Below are 13,135 nucleotides of genomic sequence, written 5' to 3'. Positions count from 1 at the left end.
ATGTCGTAGGAAAAGCCGTGAAGCTCGCTGACTCTACTTGCAGAGGCCAGGGCTAACAAGAAAGCCATCTTAAGAGTTAAATCCTTGTCAGATTGTCTCAGCGGTTCGTAAGAGGCCCCTTTCAGGGAACATAGGACTTTATGTTCCACGGAGATGACCCGACTTCTGACTGAGGGCAAGATTGCTCAAAGTTTCGAGGTAGGAGGAACAACTCCTTCGAGGAGGAAATGTTCCACTCCGTTCAGTTCAAAGACTAGGCTTAAGGCTGAGCGAAAGCCTTTCACCGCTGCAACTGAAGTTTTTTCCTACCTGAGATACAGTAAAAAAAAAAATGCTATAGTTGAGGTAGAGGCACTTAAGAGGATGGATACCCCTCCCACAACACCAACCACAAAAGACTTGCCACTTCAACTGGTAAACTGCAGTCGATGAGTTCTGGAGGTAACCAGACATGAAGACGCAGCGATGTCACTGCTCGGTGGCTGTCCGAGTAGATTGGGAAGTGGTGGCAGTTCCCTTGGTGTCTTTGTGAGCAGATGTAGGTCTGGAAACCACTATGCATGCTGCCATAGCAGAGTTATTAGGGTCATCATCAGCTCTTGAGATGCCCTGACCTTGTTTAGAAGGGGGTCAACGCATAGACGTCCATGTTGTCCAACCAATGTTGGAAGGCATCCTGCCAGAATGCCTTTGAATTCGGTACTGGGGAGCAGTACACCGGAAGTTTCTAGTTGAGAGATGTTGCGATAAGGTTTATTGTCGGCGAACCCCATAATTTCAAAACTTTGTTGGCTATCTGTTGATTTAAAGGCCAATCGGTACCAACTATCAGAGTCATCCTGTTCAGATTGTCCTCCAGCATGTTCTTTTTGCTGTGGATGAAGCGGGCTGTTAAGGTCATTGACTTGTCTTCTGTCCATTTGGGGATTTCTACAGCTAGTTGGCATAAGGGTTGTGAAAAGGTACCTCCTTGTTTCTTTATGTAGGCTACCACTGCAGTGTTGCTGCTCATCAGCAATATGTGGTGTCCTGAAAAAAGCTGATGGAAATGCTTGAGAGCCAAAAAAAGAGGCTTTCATTTCCAGGACATTGATGTGGCACTGCCTTTTGGATTCAGACCAAAGCCCGGACATTGATGTGGCACCGCCTTTCGGATTCAGACCAAAGCCCAGATGCCTTCAAGTGTAACAGATAAGCCCCCACCCTTCTTCTGATGCATCCATGAAGAGCATCAAGTCTGGGGGAGGAGAGAGATCTATTCCCTTGAGCAGGTTGGTGTCTAACACCTACCAGTTTCTGTCTCTTTTGCTCAATTCCATCCATCCTCTCGGTGCCTCTATCCCAACTATAGCAAGAGTTTTTACTTTATCTCAGGGAGGAAAAACTATTCAGTTGCAGCAGTTCCCATCGGCACTAGTGTGTCTGGTGGATCTGTATGCTGACACCAAAAGGTCTTCAGCTGCCACTGGAGACGGCCGTGAGGAACTAACTTCTCGAGCGAAGTCAGTTGCCCTAACAGTTTCTGCCATTGATGTGCTGGCAGTTCATCTCTCAAGAGGAAGTCCTGCGCTACCTCTTTCAGTCTCCTCGTTCTGTCCACAGACGGGAAGACTTTGCCTAGTGTGATCTCGATTCTTATCTCTAGATATACCATATCTTGGACAGGTTGCAGATGAGACTTCTTGCAATTTATCAGGATCCACAGATCCTGACAGAAGGCCATTAGTTTCTCTTGATGGAGGAGAAGGATCTCCTTCGAGTCTGCTAGAACTAGCAGACTTGATACCAAAGACGACGAATGCCGTTCTTGTGTACCCACGTAGACACTAGAGTAGACTCTTGTGAACACCTGGCATGCTGTGGACAGGCCAAAACACAGCACTTTGAATTGTTATATCTGATCATCCATAGTAAAATGCAGGTACTTTCCTTGAGGATGGATAAATTGGGATCTGGAAGTATGCGTCTTTCAGGTCCAACAAGATCATTAAGTTGTTCGGTCTGGCACAAATGGTCAGACAGGCTGTCTGACCGTTTATGCCATCTCCATTTTGAATGGAGTCTGTAAGACAAACTTTCAGGGCTGAGAGGTCTATTACGGGTCTCCAGCCCCCAGACGACTTTTCTACATGAAATAAATACTGTAAAAGCCTTGGAACCCTCCTGGAGAGCACTCTTCTCTAGCATGGCCCATAAGGCCTGGTCCTTAGGCAATCCCTTAGCATAGGACCTCGTCACAGTTGGACTTTGAGTCAGCAGAGGGGAAGAGTCTATGAAAGGAACAATATATCCCTTTCTTAATACAAAAGTCGACCAACGGTTGGCTCCATAATTCATCCACCTCGGCCATCTGCTCATAAGGCATCCCCCAATTGGTGGACTGGTCAAGGGATATTGCCCTCTCTAGCGTGGTTGTCCTCGGTGGGATTTCTTGCCTTTACCTTTGCGTCCGTTGGAACGAAAGGAGGGCTTTCCATCTTTCTTCTTTGGGGCGTTCGGCTTCTGGCCAGTCTGAGGTTTGGGAGACTGTTGTGTCTGCCTTGGAGGAGCCTACTTGAAGCAACGAGAGGAGACAAATCGCTGAAGGAGTGTCTTGGCTCACCCTCCTCCATCGGTCCGCTAAGTTCTCAATGGCTTCCCCTTCAAACAAGTCGGGTCCATCCATTGCAGCGTTGCGCAACCCCATTGCCTCTCTTCGGGACCTGCTTCTGTAATCTCAAGACAACTGCATCGCGTGGCCTTAAGATACAGTTGACCCTTTGGTTGACCCCATTTTCCATCAAAATTTGAGTGTTCTCGCACCCGAGAGAAGGAAAGAGAACAGCGTCTCCCTCCTCTTAGGAGTGAAGAAATCCTCGTCCTTGAGGAGATAGCCAATCATACCTAACCAATAATCCAGCCAAGAAGCTGATTGCAGAGCACACTTTGCAACCCACTCCATGTTATCAGCGTTTGCAGCAGAAAACTGAACAGGGAGAGTTGTCAGTTTCTCCAAAGGCATCTGGGTCAACGATACAATCACTGGGTCCAGCGGTAAGGGGGGAAGTATAGTCTCCCACTACCTCATAATACTACTACTACCTTACATAAGGAGGAACAAGTAACCTGGAGGAGACCAACAAACAAAGAGAGTGGGAGGTGCCAGCTACTTGGGCAAAAGCTCTCTTCGCTGCCTTAACTCCCATTCCAGAAAGCAAGGCTATCTTGGGTCTGAATGGTTTAGGAGCACCAGAGAACTGCTCCAGGACTGTATCCTTGCCTTCATTCGGGATGTCGTCAGGCTCTTCCAGGTTGTTAACCTTCCTGATGCAAGCCAAACCTTAAGAAAGATTTTATCTGAATCTTTCCGCCAACGGTTTGACATTCGGGCTGGGAGCGGGGCACTCAGATTGCTCAGAACCGTCATCAAAAGGTTCTTCCTCTCCCAAGCTAACACCCATAGGAGCTCGGGGAGGGTGAGGTTCGTCAACAGAAAACCATTTGGAAGCCGAGTGTGCTCTAGAGGGAAGGCCGCTATGCTCAGGTCTTACATTAGCGGCTGAGACTGAAGACTGTACCCCTTGTATCTGACGTTCACCCATAGAACGCCATTTCTTAGGTACTGTCTTCGTGTCTTTCTCCCTCTTGATTGACCGTCAAATTCGTCGAAAAGAGAGGATTCCTCTCTTCTAGTTGATTTTTCGGTCGAGATGAAGGATATTCTCAGTCGTCGATCCAAACTGGCTTCCAACCCTCAGTCGTCGATCGAAAGACTGGGCGAAGGTTAGAGGATTCTGACTTTCGGATCGAAGCCAACTCTCTTTCTCTAACCAACCTCGCGGCTATGACCCAAGTCATACCCATCCTCTCCCAGGTTGGATCCATGATCTTAGGATCCTTACTCCTAAGGAAATCCGCATACCTTGAAACTGTGGTGCTCTAGCTAGGTAAGCTCGCCTAGGGTCAGATAGATCAGTAGATCTCTTGGCATAATCCAGGGGAATAACGAAACCTTCGCTGCTTCAGCTGGGGGATCGTTAGAGGTTTCCATTGCTTGTTTAAGTGCTTTCACCAGGTCTTGAAACCAAGGTTCATCCTTGGCTAACAAGTTACCTGTTGAATTAGTCTCCCGGCTATTAGATAGTTCCGATCGCACCGGCTGAGGTGGGGGGAAGGGATGTGGAGAACGCCTCACTCTTCTCCTAGGTGAACAACCGTGAGGTGAACAACCGTGAGGTTATTAACCTTGACAAGATGTTGGTTGTCGAGGCAAGCCAGCACGCTTGCTCACCTCCACCCTCTCCTCAACCTTACCATAGCAATCGCTTGAGCACGTAGGAACCCCTGTCTCTTGATGAAAATCAGTTTTCCTCGCTTCCAGCGGATAAGCTCTCCTATCCTTCTCACTAGAAGGAAACACAAGTGACAACGCATAAAGCTTCTCTGCCTTCAGCAAAGGTACAAAATCCTGTCCGAGAGAGTCCAGAATCAGAGCTCTCTTGCTCACCTGCTTTCCCGTAGGAAAAAGGCGCGATACTTTCCTTACCCTAAGAGGTGAGGAGCGACAGGGTGCGGAGCACTTGCACTGCAGTGAGACTGGTAAAATCTGCCCGATCTCGTAAGAGGATGGTCTCGTAAAACGCTGAGTGTCTCGATGACAAGGTGGGAAGCAGATGGAAACCTCCTCCATCCTTCGTCATCCAGCTCCAAAAAGCTGTGCTCCGAATGGATTGGAGCGTGGTATAGACGAATCCAATACCTTTCGGTGGTATCCTCGTGGAGGAGACCACTCAGGAGCAGATCTTTCCTCTCGCAAGCATAAGGAACGATCCTCACCTCTCCTGATTGCACATCGCCTCACAGACAAGGAGTTGCCGCTCAGCAGAGAGGGTTGTAGAAGATCTCAGAAGATTGATCGACGACACCTTTTGATGGCTTATCGCCTCGCTAACGAGGGAGCTGCTGTTCACAAGGTTGTATCGCTTCCTCCTTCCTCGGAAGGTCAGACAGCGCAACACTGGAAGGCGAACCTTCCGGTTATCCAAGTTGTTTCTCCTCCCATCGGCCAAGTACTGAAAGAGGATCAACTCCCTGAACAACATCTGGAACAAAGCCAAAGCTTGATCCTGAGAACCTGAGGGTCTCTGGCTAAGTCACTCTGAGGAGTGCTAGTCCTCCCGCCGAAGTAGGTGGAACGTTGGGGAGAGCAAAAGAGGAGTACTCGGTGATCGAGTGCGCACGCTTCTCCTTTTGACGGGACCCGTCAGCCCCAAAGAGGGCCACAGTAGACTAACTGCGTCGTCTGAGAGGGACTCCCCCGCGGAGGGCTCGCTCACTGCCTCTCTAAGGGAGACAATGGGAGGAGACCCCAAATGAGGTTATCCTGGCGTTACCAGGGCGCCGCTTGTACTCGACTGTTCCCCAGAGAAGCCGGTCGGGTAGAGTCAGGATGCGGAGATAGAGTCGGAGGGGAAAGAAGTGAGGTCTTTAAGATTTCTTCTTCTTCTGTCTACCAAACCTCACCCACTGGGAGGGCGACCACTCCTGAGACACACTACAAGGACTCCTTCGAACGCGAGTGACCTCGACATGAAGGACAGAGACCGTGAGGATCCATGTCCTTCGAGGACATGAAGGCGCCGCAATGGCGCCCTTGACGGCCTGGACAAACACGCATGGTTGGACCTCACAGGCAGTTTAGGTTACTGGGAGAGTGAGACAGGTCTACACTATACCGAGCCGAAATAAAACAGTTAGTCACCAGTGCTGGTGAGAGCAGTGGGTAAACACAACCCCACGACCCCCGCTAACGAGCGGTGGGTAGATAAACCCTTGTTAACTTCAGTTTCGACTAGTTTTCAGCTCCACCGAAATTGCTATGTTGAAAAGTGGAAGGTTTGTATCTTGCGTCAGGACAAATAGGCAGGACATGTCACCCCATACGGGGCATTGGGACTGTTCGAGGATAAGATCCCAGTGTGTCTCATTTTCATCTCCAACTTCCCTCGCATCTTTCTCCCCGGAGAGACGGGTAAGAAGGATGCCCCTCTTTAGCAGGAGCAGTCTCATCTTCCACTCTGCCCTTAATGCAGATGGTGCCATTGAATTTACTCCCTGGGGAGTGATCATGGCCTGCTAGAACTTGTACTGTATTGTGACTTAAGAATTAGAAGACTGTTTGTACAAGCAACCCTTTCATGGGAATACTAATCTTCCCTTCCTACACCATCGGAAACTAGGACAAACATAATAGATTACTCCTCGTAACTCTGCGGAGTTTTCGAGCAACCTGGTTACCAAGCTACTTGGTAGGGCAACCAGTACTGCCCGGGGACTGCGTCTGTCAAAAATTCCGAAGGGTCGTATGGTTCAATTGAGAGAAACGACAATCACTTGACTCTCGAGAGAAAGACCAACTCCCAACTGAGTATCCATGGATACCGAGAGGTTGCTTAACAAGCAATCCTTTCAAATCAATCACTGACAAGTCATATGATCAATTTTAAGCAACTTTTTTCGAATAGGGAGGTTAGGCTAGTAGGTTATGCTGCTATCATATTAAACTGTTTAATATCTCATTAAAAGTATAGATATGCTTGTGACTTCTCAACTGTTGAAAGATTATCCAATGAATATATAAAAACCTATACTATATTCAATACATATTTTGTATTAATGCTCTAAGAACTAGTTTTCAACCTATTCATTTTATAGTACGCCCAAATTCTAATTTTTCCAATACTCTTAAAATACTTAGTTTTGACCTTATTGCCACTATAACTATTTGTGTCTTCCAATAATTTCAAACCATCATTACTTGATTCACAAAAGTGAAAATGCTCATAAATACTAATCAACATGTATAAATCAATACTAGTCAATGATTCATCCATATAAAGAAAGTACTACACAAAATAAAGCATTACATTTACCCCATTTACATTGGCATATTTTACTAAATGTTACATAATGATAGAGGTATCTACATACCCAGCCCCATAAATCAATATCATCTCTTGTTTGTTCGTATATCTAAACAATAATACTGATGTAAATACGTTAAAAAATTACAGCTACGTCCAATATTTATAAGACTAAAGTTACTGTTCCCTATGTACAGGTCTACAATGTTCATTGTCCTCAGTTGTAAGTGTAACTATGATTATAGGTTTGTTCTTATCCAAACGAATCTTGCTCACTAATCCAAATATCCACTTGTTCCTAGGAAGATTTACAATGGTAATAAGCACGTCATCAGTCTGGAGGTTCAATTTTAGGAGTATGCCACTCCTTCCTCCACCTAGACCAGAACATAAGGGCTAAGACTTGCACATGTTTCCATCTCCCTCTAGCATAGATCTCTGGTTGGTATAGATACCTGGTGGTATAGATACTGCAGGTTTCATAGTCAGTAGTTGTCTTGAACCTATTTGCTCAAAATCTCTAATGTAATTACTTAGTGTCGCCAATGGCCGGGAGGTGATTATCCTGTGACTTCACTCAAGTTTATATGATAATCATCCTTATTGATCAGTGTACCATACTTGAGTAGAAGTGGTTTTACTATAGATCCCTACAAGTGGACTGACTCATTTGTTTTCATACAGCTACCATCCAGCTTGCAGCAAGGGATTGAATTTCCATTTGAAACCTTTCTTTTGTAGTTTCCTTATGGCTTCATGGGCCCATTCTTTGCAACCCCCCCCCCCCCCACACACACACACACGAAAGGCAAGAGAATAACATTACATACACTTTAACTACTTTTCTACCATCTTTGATAATGTGTGGAACAAAATAATTCACACAATTCATAGTAAAGGGTGGAGATGGGATCACAGGATCAGGGTTTATATCAGCCATCTTGTGTTTCATAGGCAGGTCATACATTCTCCTGCAGATAATGCATTGAGATAATATACTACATAAAGCTGAATCCCATTAATAGCCCAGTAATTTTTGTATAGTGTCACCGGGATATGGTTTCTTCCAGAATGGGAAAAACAGGAAGTCTTTTGGAAGAATAACTGGTTGCTTCATTTATTGGTTTATTCCAGTTTACTGAATTTTTCCTCTAACATCCAGAAGACCAGTCTTTGGGTCAGTGAGGTGGTCATGGAATGTGCTTGATCCCTGGCATGCTCGGCCCCATGCACCTATTTGATTACGTAAATGCATCAGTTATTTTGGAAAATATTTCTGTACATTCTTGATGACTTTCAGCATTGTCAAGTTCATGAATATCAAGTCGAGTCCCACTTACATATTTTGTCTTGAGAAAAGGGAAGAATCATCTACCAGGGTGCTTTCCTTTTGAATCTATGCCAAATAGAGAAATAACCAAGCAGTTAACTTGTCGCGTTGTCAGATACTTTCAGATCCACTGATATTGAAAATCTCGCTTCTAGTTTATCCTTGTAAACTTCATGAGGGGCATCTGTTGGACAATTGGATTCAAATAAGTGTACGGTCCTATAGTATTTTTGTATTTCTTGCTCTTGAGTTGCTTTCATGCTACCAAAAGAATCGTTATGTGTGTCCTCGTTGTTTGGGTACTTTTACTTGGTAGAACATGGCCTTAATGTCACCTATTAATGATTTCTTTTTCTTCAACTAATTATGTTGTAGAAATTTTTAAGATCGGGATCCTGTCAAAGCTGATCATTCAGAAAATATCCATTGAATATTGAACTGCAATCAGTTTCTCTGGGTGATAAAACTCCATGATTTGGTAAATACATGTGTGGCCTCTTGCATGGACTGCATCTAGTGGTACTTTCCATGCATATCCTTCTTCAGAAACTGGTCCATTAACGTGACACATCTGCAGTACTTTTTATTGAGTCGATTTATCTTTTTCTGTCACTCCGCTCTCTGGATGGCTTGGAATTTTCAAAATATCTATTTGTGAAATGTTGTCATCTTGTGAGTACCCTCATTTTGGAGTGTTTTCTTTATCTTTTCACTGAAGTACATTTTGAATATCTTTGATGACAGCTGCAGGAGTCATGCAACCTTTACAGACTTCACTTCCTGCAATGATATCATATTGTAAGTGACATCTTTGTTTTTCATAGACTGTAACTTGCACTGGTCCATTGATTGACCAACTATGTTAAGGATCCATTATTATCTGCTGGTATGAGTGATTGGCTGAAGTGCCAATAAAAAGTCCAATTTTTTTCAAGTTTATGGGCCATCTTTCTTAGATGGGGGTAAAGTTATGACTGAAAAAAATATTCCCTGTTATGTGACTCTAATTTTTTTCTGAAAATGTATTTGGAAAATATACTAGGCTGTTTCCACTGATGACCATTGCCACTACATCTTGGATGACAAGAAGGCTGTTTGTTGTCTGCCCAATGCAGTGTACAAAGCTTGAGTGTGGTTGCTATTAAATCTGCTTTTAGCTGTTCCTTCAGGTTTTAGGTATAAAGCAGCCAGCGGATCCACTGTCAGAAGCAGTAGATTTCAACTTTCTTGTTCTAGCCCTGTCATACCTTCACTGGCAATATGGCTTGTAACACTGTGGTAGCTTGTGACTGCTAATTTTTTATCTAGTACATATACTAAAACTTTGTCTTCTTGCTTGTTATCAGTAGACTTTAGATTTCCTGCCTTGCCCGAAAATTATCTACATGCACACAAGTTTGATGTCTCTTCGGCCATTTACTGGAAATCTTATCAAATCCCTTTACAGTATGATTATAGCTAAGGGACCGGAAGCAATGCTCTTTATTCTTCAGTATGTCTGTTTTGTTTACTATTGTCTTCTTTACAAATTCAGAATGTCATGCCAGTTTGGTCCTTTATACTTAGGACAATTCTTTTTAGCCAGATTTGTTACTGCCTTTGATGAATGTGTTGTCTTGCTAAGACCATCTGACTATGGTTGTTGCAAAGGAACTGTTATTCTGCTTCTTTGAATATTGTTTTGTGGGTTTCCATTTTCATTGCTTGTCTCCTGAAAGCAGGACATGTGCTAATTCGACCAGATTTTTTACAAATGTCACCAAATCCTCCAATATTACCTTGTCCTTCTTAAGTATGGATTGATGAAGGGGGTGTCAGACCTAATTATTTTGGATGCTAGTGGGTAGTTTATCTTCATGCTTTGAATATGGTTGAGAACATCCATACATGAAAGAATTTAGATGGCCAACTCACACTGCATCAAGAACCTTGAAAACTTCTTTAATTCTTTAGGGTCATCACATTCATGATCTCCAGCCACCTGAGGAGCTTCTCAACCTTTGCTGTTGGTCCTTAGTATGGATCTGCATATTCATCCTTTAACAGATTCATAGCTTTCTTGTATGCTTCAGGTCCTTCCATGATAGTAAAAATTTTACTTGACTTTCAAGATCCCTTTCAACATACTGGTTCAGTAACGGAACCTATCAGCATCTTTATGAAGGAAGAGAATGCTATATACTGTAGTCACCAGTGAATTTTGATATGTTATGTTGAGGAAGAAACCTAAAATTACCATTTGACGTTCGACCTGTACTAACATTTTTTTTTTTTTTCGTAGAACTATGGTTTGGTTTGTCCCAGAATAGGTTCATCCATACAATTATCTGTTCTTTGTGGAAGAAAGTGAAACTTTTGCTGTGATGGTGGATTATTTGTGGGTTCCATTGATGAATTAGAATTTCCTGGTGGAAGGTAGATCTCAGTTTTGGAACTACATCAATTTTGCTGAACATGATCTATAAAGAGTTGTCAATGTGGCTAAAGCCGATGGATTCAAATAATGAGACTTGGTGGATAAAGGTTGTTCGGCTCCTTTCCATATTCTTATGCAAAAACTATTCGCTTGCAATAGCTTGGCCCAACTCGATGTCTAACCTCGTCCTTTTCTTTTGTTCTAGTTTGTTTGCTACTTCCAGAGCAGATTTATGCTGCTACATCGGTGCCTTCCTTGCAGCTAATTATTACTCAACCCTGGCCTTTTCAACTGCTAATTTGGCTTTCCTTGACACATTCTCTTCGGCAATTAGAAAAGTTAGAAATACTGTAACCGATGAGGCAAAATTCATGAAATGATAAGAGGCCCTACTTGTTAATTTTACATTTGTAAAAAAGAAAAATGACAGTTATTGAATTGTGGAATTTAAAAGTATACAAATAAATAGACTTCCGGTGATGGAAAATGTAAAATATTTCTGCTGATTAGAGAGATAGGGTTAATAACTTTATAAATGTAGTTAATAGAAATATAGTTATAATTTTATGAATATGGTTATTAGAAATATGGTTATTAGAAATATGGTTATTAGAAATATGGTTAAATATAACTTTTCAAAAATATCGTTACTTAAAATATACAAATAAGACTGATGAATTTAAAATTAGGAATACAGTAACGTGCCCTTTTACATTCCACAGGACGCCGCGTATGCATAGGAGACGAGTTCGCCAAGATGCTTCTGTTTGTCTTCACGAGCCGGATTTTGCTCAAGTTCAAAGTGAGTTTGGCGAACAAGGATCCAGAGAATGATCCAGCGAAAGATCCAATCTGCGGACTCACTCTTGCTCCAAAGCCTTGCAAGCTAATCTTCACGAGAAGGAGTAGTGTGAAATAATGGGACGTTTTTCCTATTGCGATAATGGGACGTTTTTCCTATTGCAATAATGGGACGTTTTTCCTATTGCACAACTACTTTATATGGTTATTGTGCCGAGAAAATAAAAGTGTCTTCTGATATTATAAATTTATGATACTCTTACAGTGATATGTAAAAAGAAATATGAATGTCCTTAAAACTAATTAAAATGTAGCTGTGAAATTCATGTATGAAAGAATTCTATTTTGTTGAGCAAAATTTATTTTTATATTAGTTCAGCAAAATTTTTGTTAGTTTTAAATGAAATATATACAGTACTGTATATAAAAAAATATATTTAGTTTTAATACCCTATCACTGACTCATTATAGTTGAGTTGGGAGTGAGGTTAAGTAACTTTCAAGAGAAAACAAAATACTGCTATCAAGATTGTTTAGCCAAAGAATTAGGAGCCCCATATTAGCAGTTTGAAAGTTTTTTCTCCTTCCCACAGTATTCGAAAATATTGGAAACAAAATTGGGAAAAAAAAAAATTCTCATTGGATTGAAAATGTCTGATTAAAGAATTATAACTAAGTTTTGTCACCAATATTTAAATAATTTTCAAAGAGCTGGACACGCGCCATATACTACTTAAATTGAACAGTTTTCATATCAATCAGTAGCTGATTATTGTAGATAAGATTGAAAATACTCCGAAACGAAACGTTTCCCCCATCTGGTCACGGCTACGGCATAGGACAGTCCCAGACCAGGTTCCATTATAAGAGAAAATTATGATGAAAAAAAGAAAATCCTATCAAACATCTTTCTCTAGTTAATGTGTACATTGATGAAAAAAAATGGATGAGATAATACTGTACTAAAAATTATGGGATATTAAAGAATTTAATGTAGAATTCGATAAACTAAGAACCTTGAAAGCTCTTGAAGTGTCACAATACTGAAGGCACGCCCAAACACTTACAGCCAGGAAGATTTGAACGTAAAGGATGGTCAGAATTATGAAAAATCTTATGCATCATGCATAACAAACTAATGAAACAACGGTACCAGAGATTGATATCAAGAGCAAGAATAAAAAAAAAATTAATAGACCATAAATTCCTGTCCAACAAATTAGATTAGAATCAGCAGCTGAAGACCAGACAGGAGGACAATACTCGAAACAAGGTAGAATGAAAGAATTAAAACACTTCAGAATAGGTTGCTCACCAATAATATTATAAGAGTTTCTCAATAAGTCACTTTTTGTGCAATTGAAGAAGACACAGACCTAATGTGTTTCTCAAAAGTATACTTGATGTCAAGAATCACACCTAAATTTCTAAAAGTCGTACAAAGTTCAAGAAACATTATCAATGCCGAGATCCAGATGTTGAGGGGCAACTGTCTTTGACCTACTTAAATTACAATCACACTTTGAGTTTTGTTAGGATTCAAGGTAGAATGAAAGAATTAAAACACTTCAGAATAGATTTCTCACCAAAAATATTACAAGACTTCCTCAACTAGCCAATTTTTGTGCAATTGAAGAAGACAGACCTAATGTGTTTCTCAAAAGTAAACATGCTGTCGAGAATCAC

General features: G+C 41.9%; 1 protein-coding gene across 4 annotated transcripts in view; it reads left to right on the top strand.

The window, feature by feature from the left end:
- phtm (phantom) overlaps positions 1-11,855 on the top strand; it is a 239,667-nt gene extending 227,812 nt beyond the window's left edge. The window contains exons 10-11 of one of the 4 annotated variants that reach the window (XM_068350762.1): positions 11,371-11,587; positions 11,638-11,849. In XM_068350762.1, coding sequence (XP_068206863.1) covers positions 11,371-11,567 — 197 coding nt within the window. In that variant the 3' untranslated portion in view covers positions 11,568-11,587; positions 11,638-11,849. Of the gene's footprint in view, positions 1-11,370 lie in introns of all 4 variants that reach the window. The other 3 variants (XM_068350764.1, XM_068350761.1, XM_068350763.1) reach the window with 3 other exon arrangements.
- Positions 11,856-13,135: the final 1,280 nt, after the last annotated feature.

The sequence above is a fragment of the Palaemon carinicauda genome, chromosome 27, assembly GCF_036898095.1.
Source record: "Palaemon carinicauda isolate YSFRI2023 chromosome 27, ASM3689809v2, whole genome shotgun sequence".
Lineage (NCBI taxonomy): Eukaryota > Metazoa > Arthropoda > Malacostraca > Decapoda > Palaemonidae > Palaemon > Palaemon carinicauda.
The sequence above is the reverse complement of the archived record's forward strand: the minus strand, read 5'-3'. Positions and strand labels throughout refer to the sequence as shown.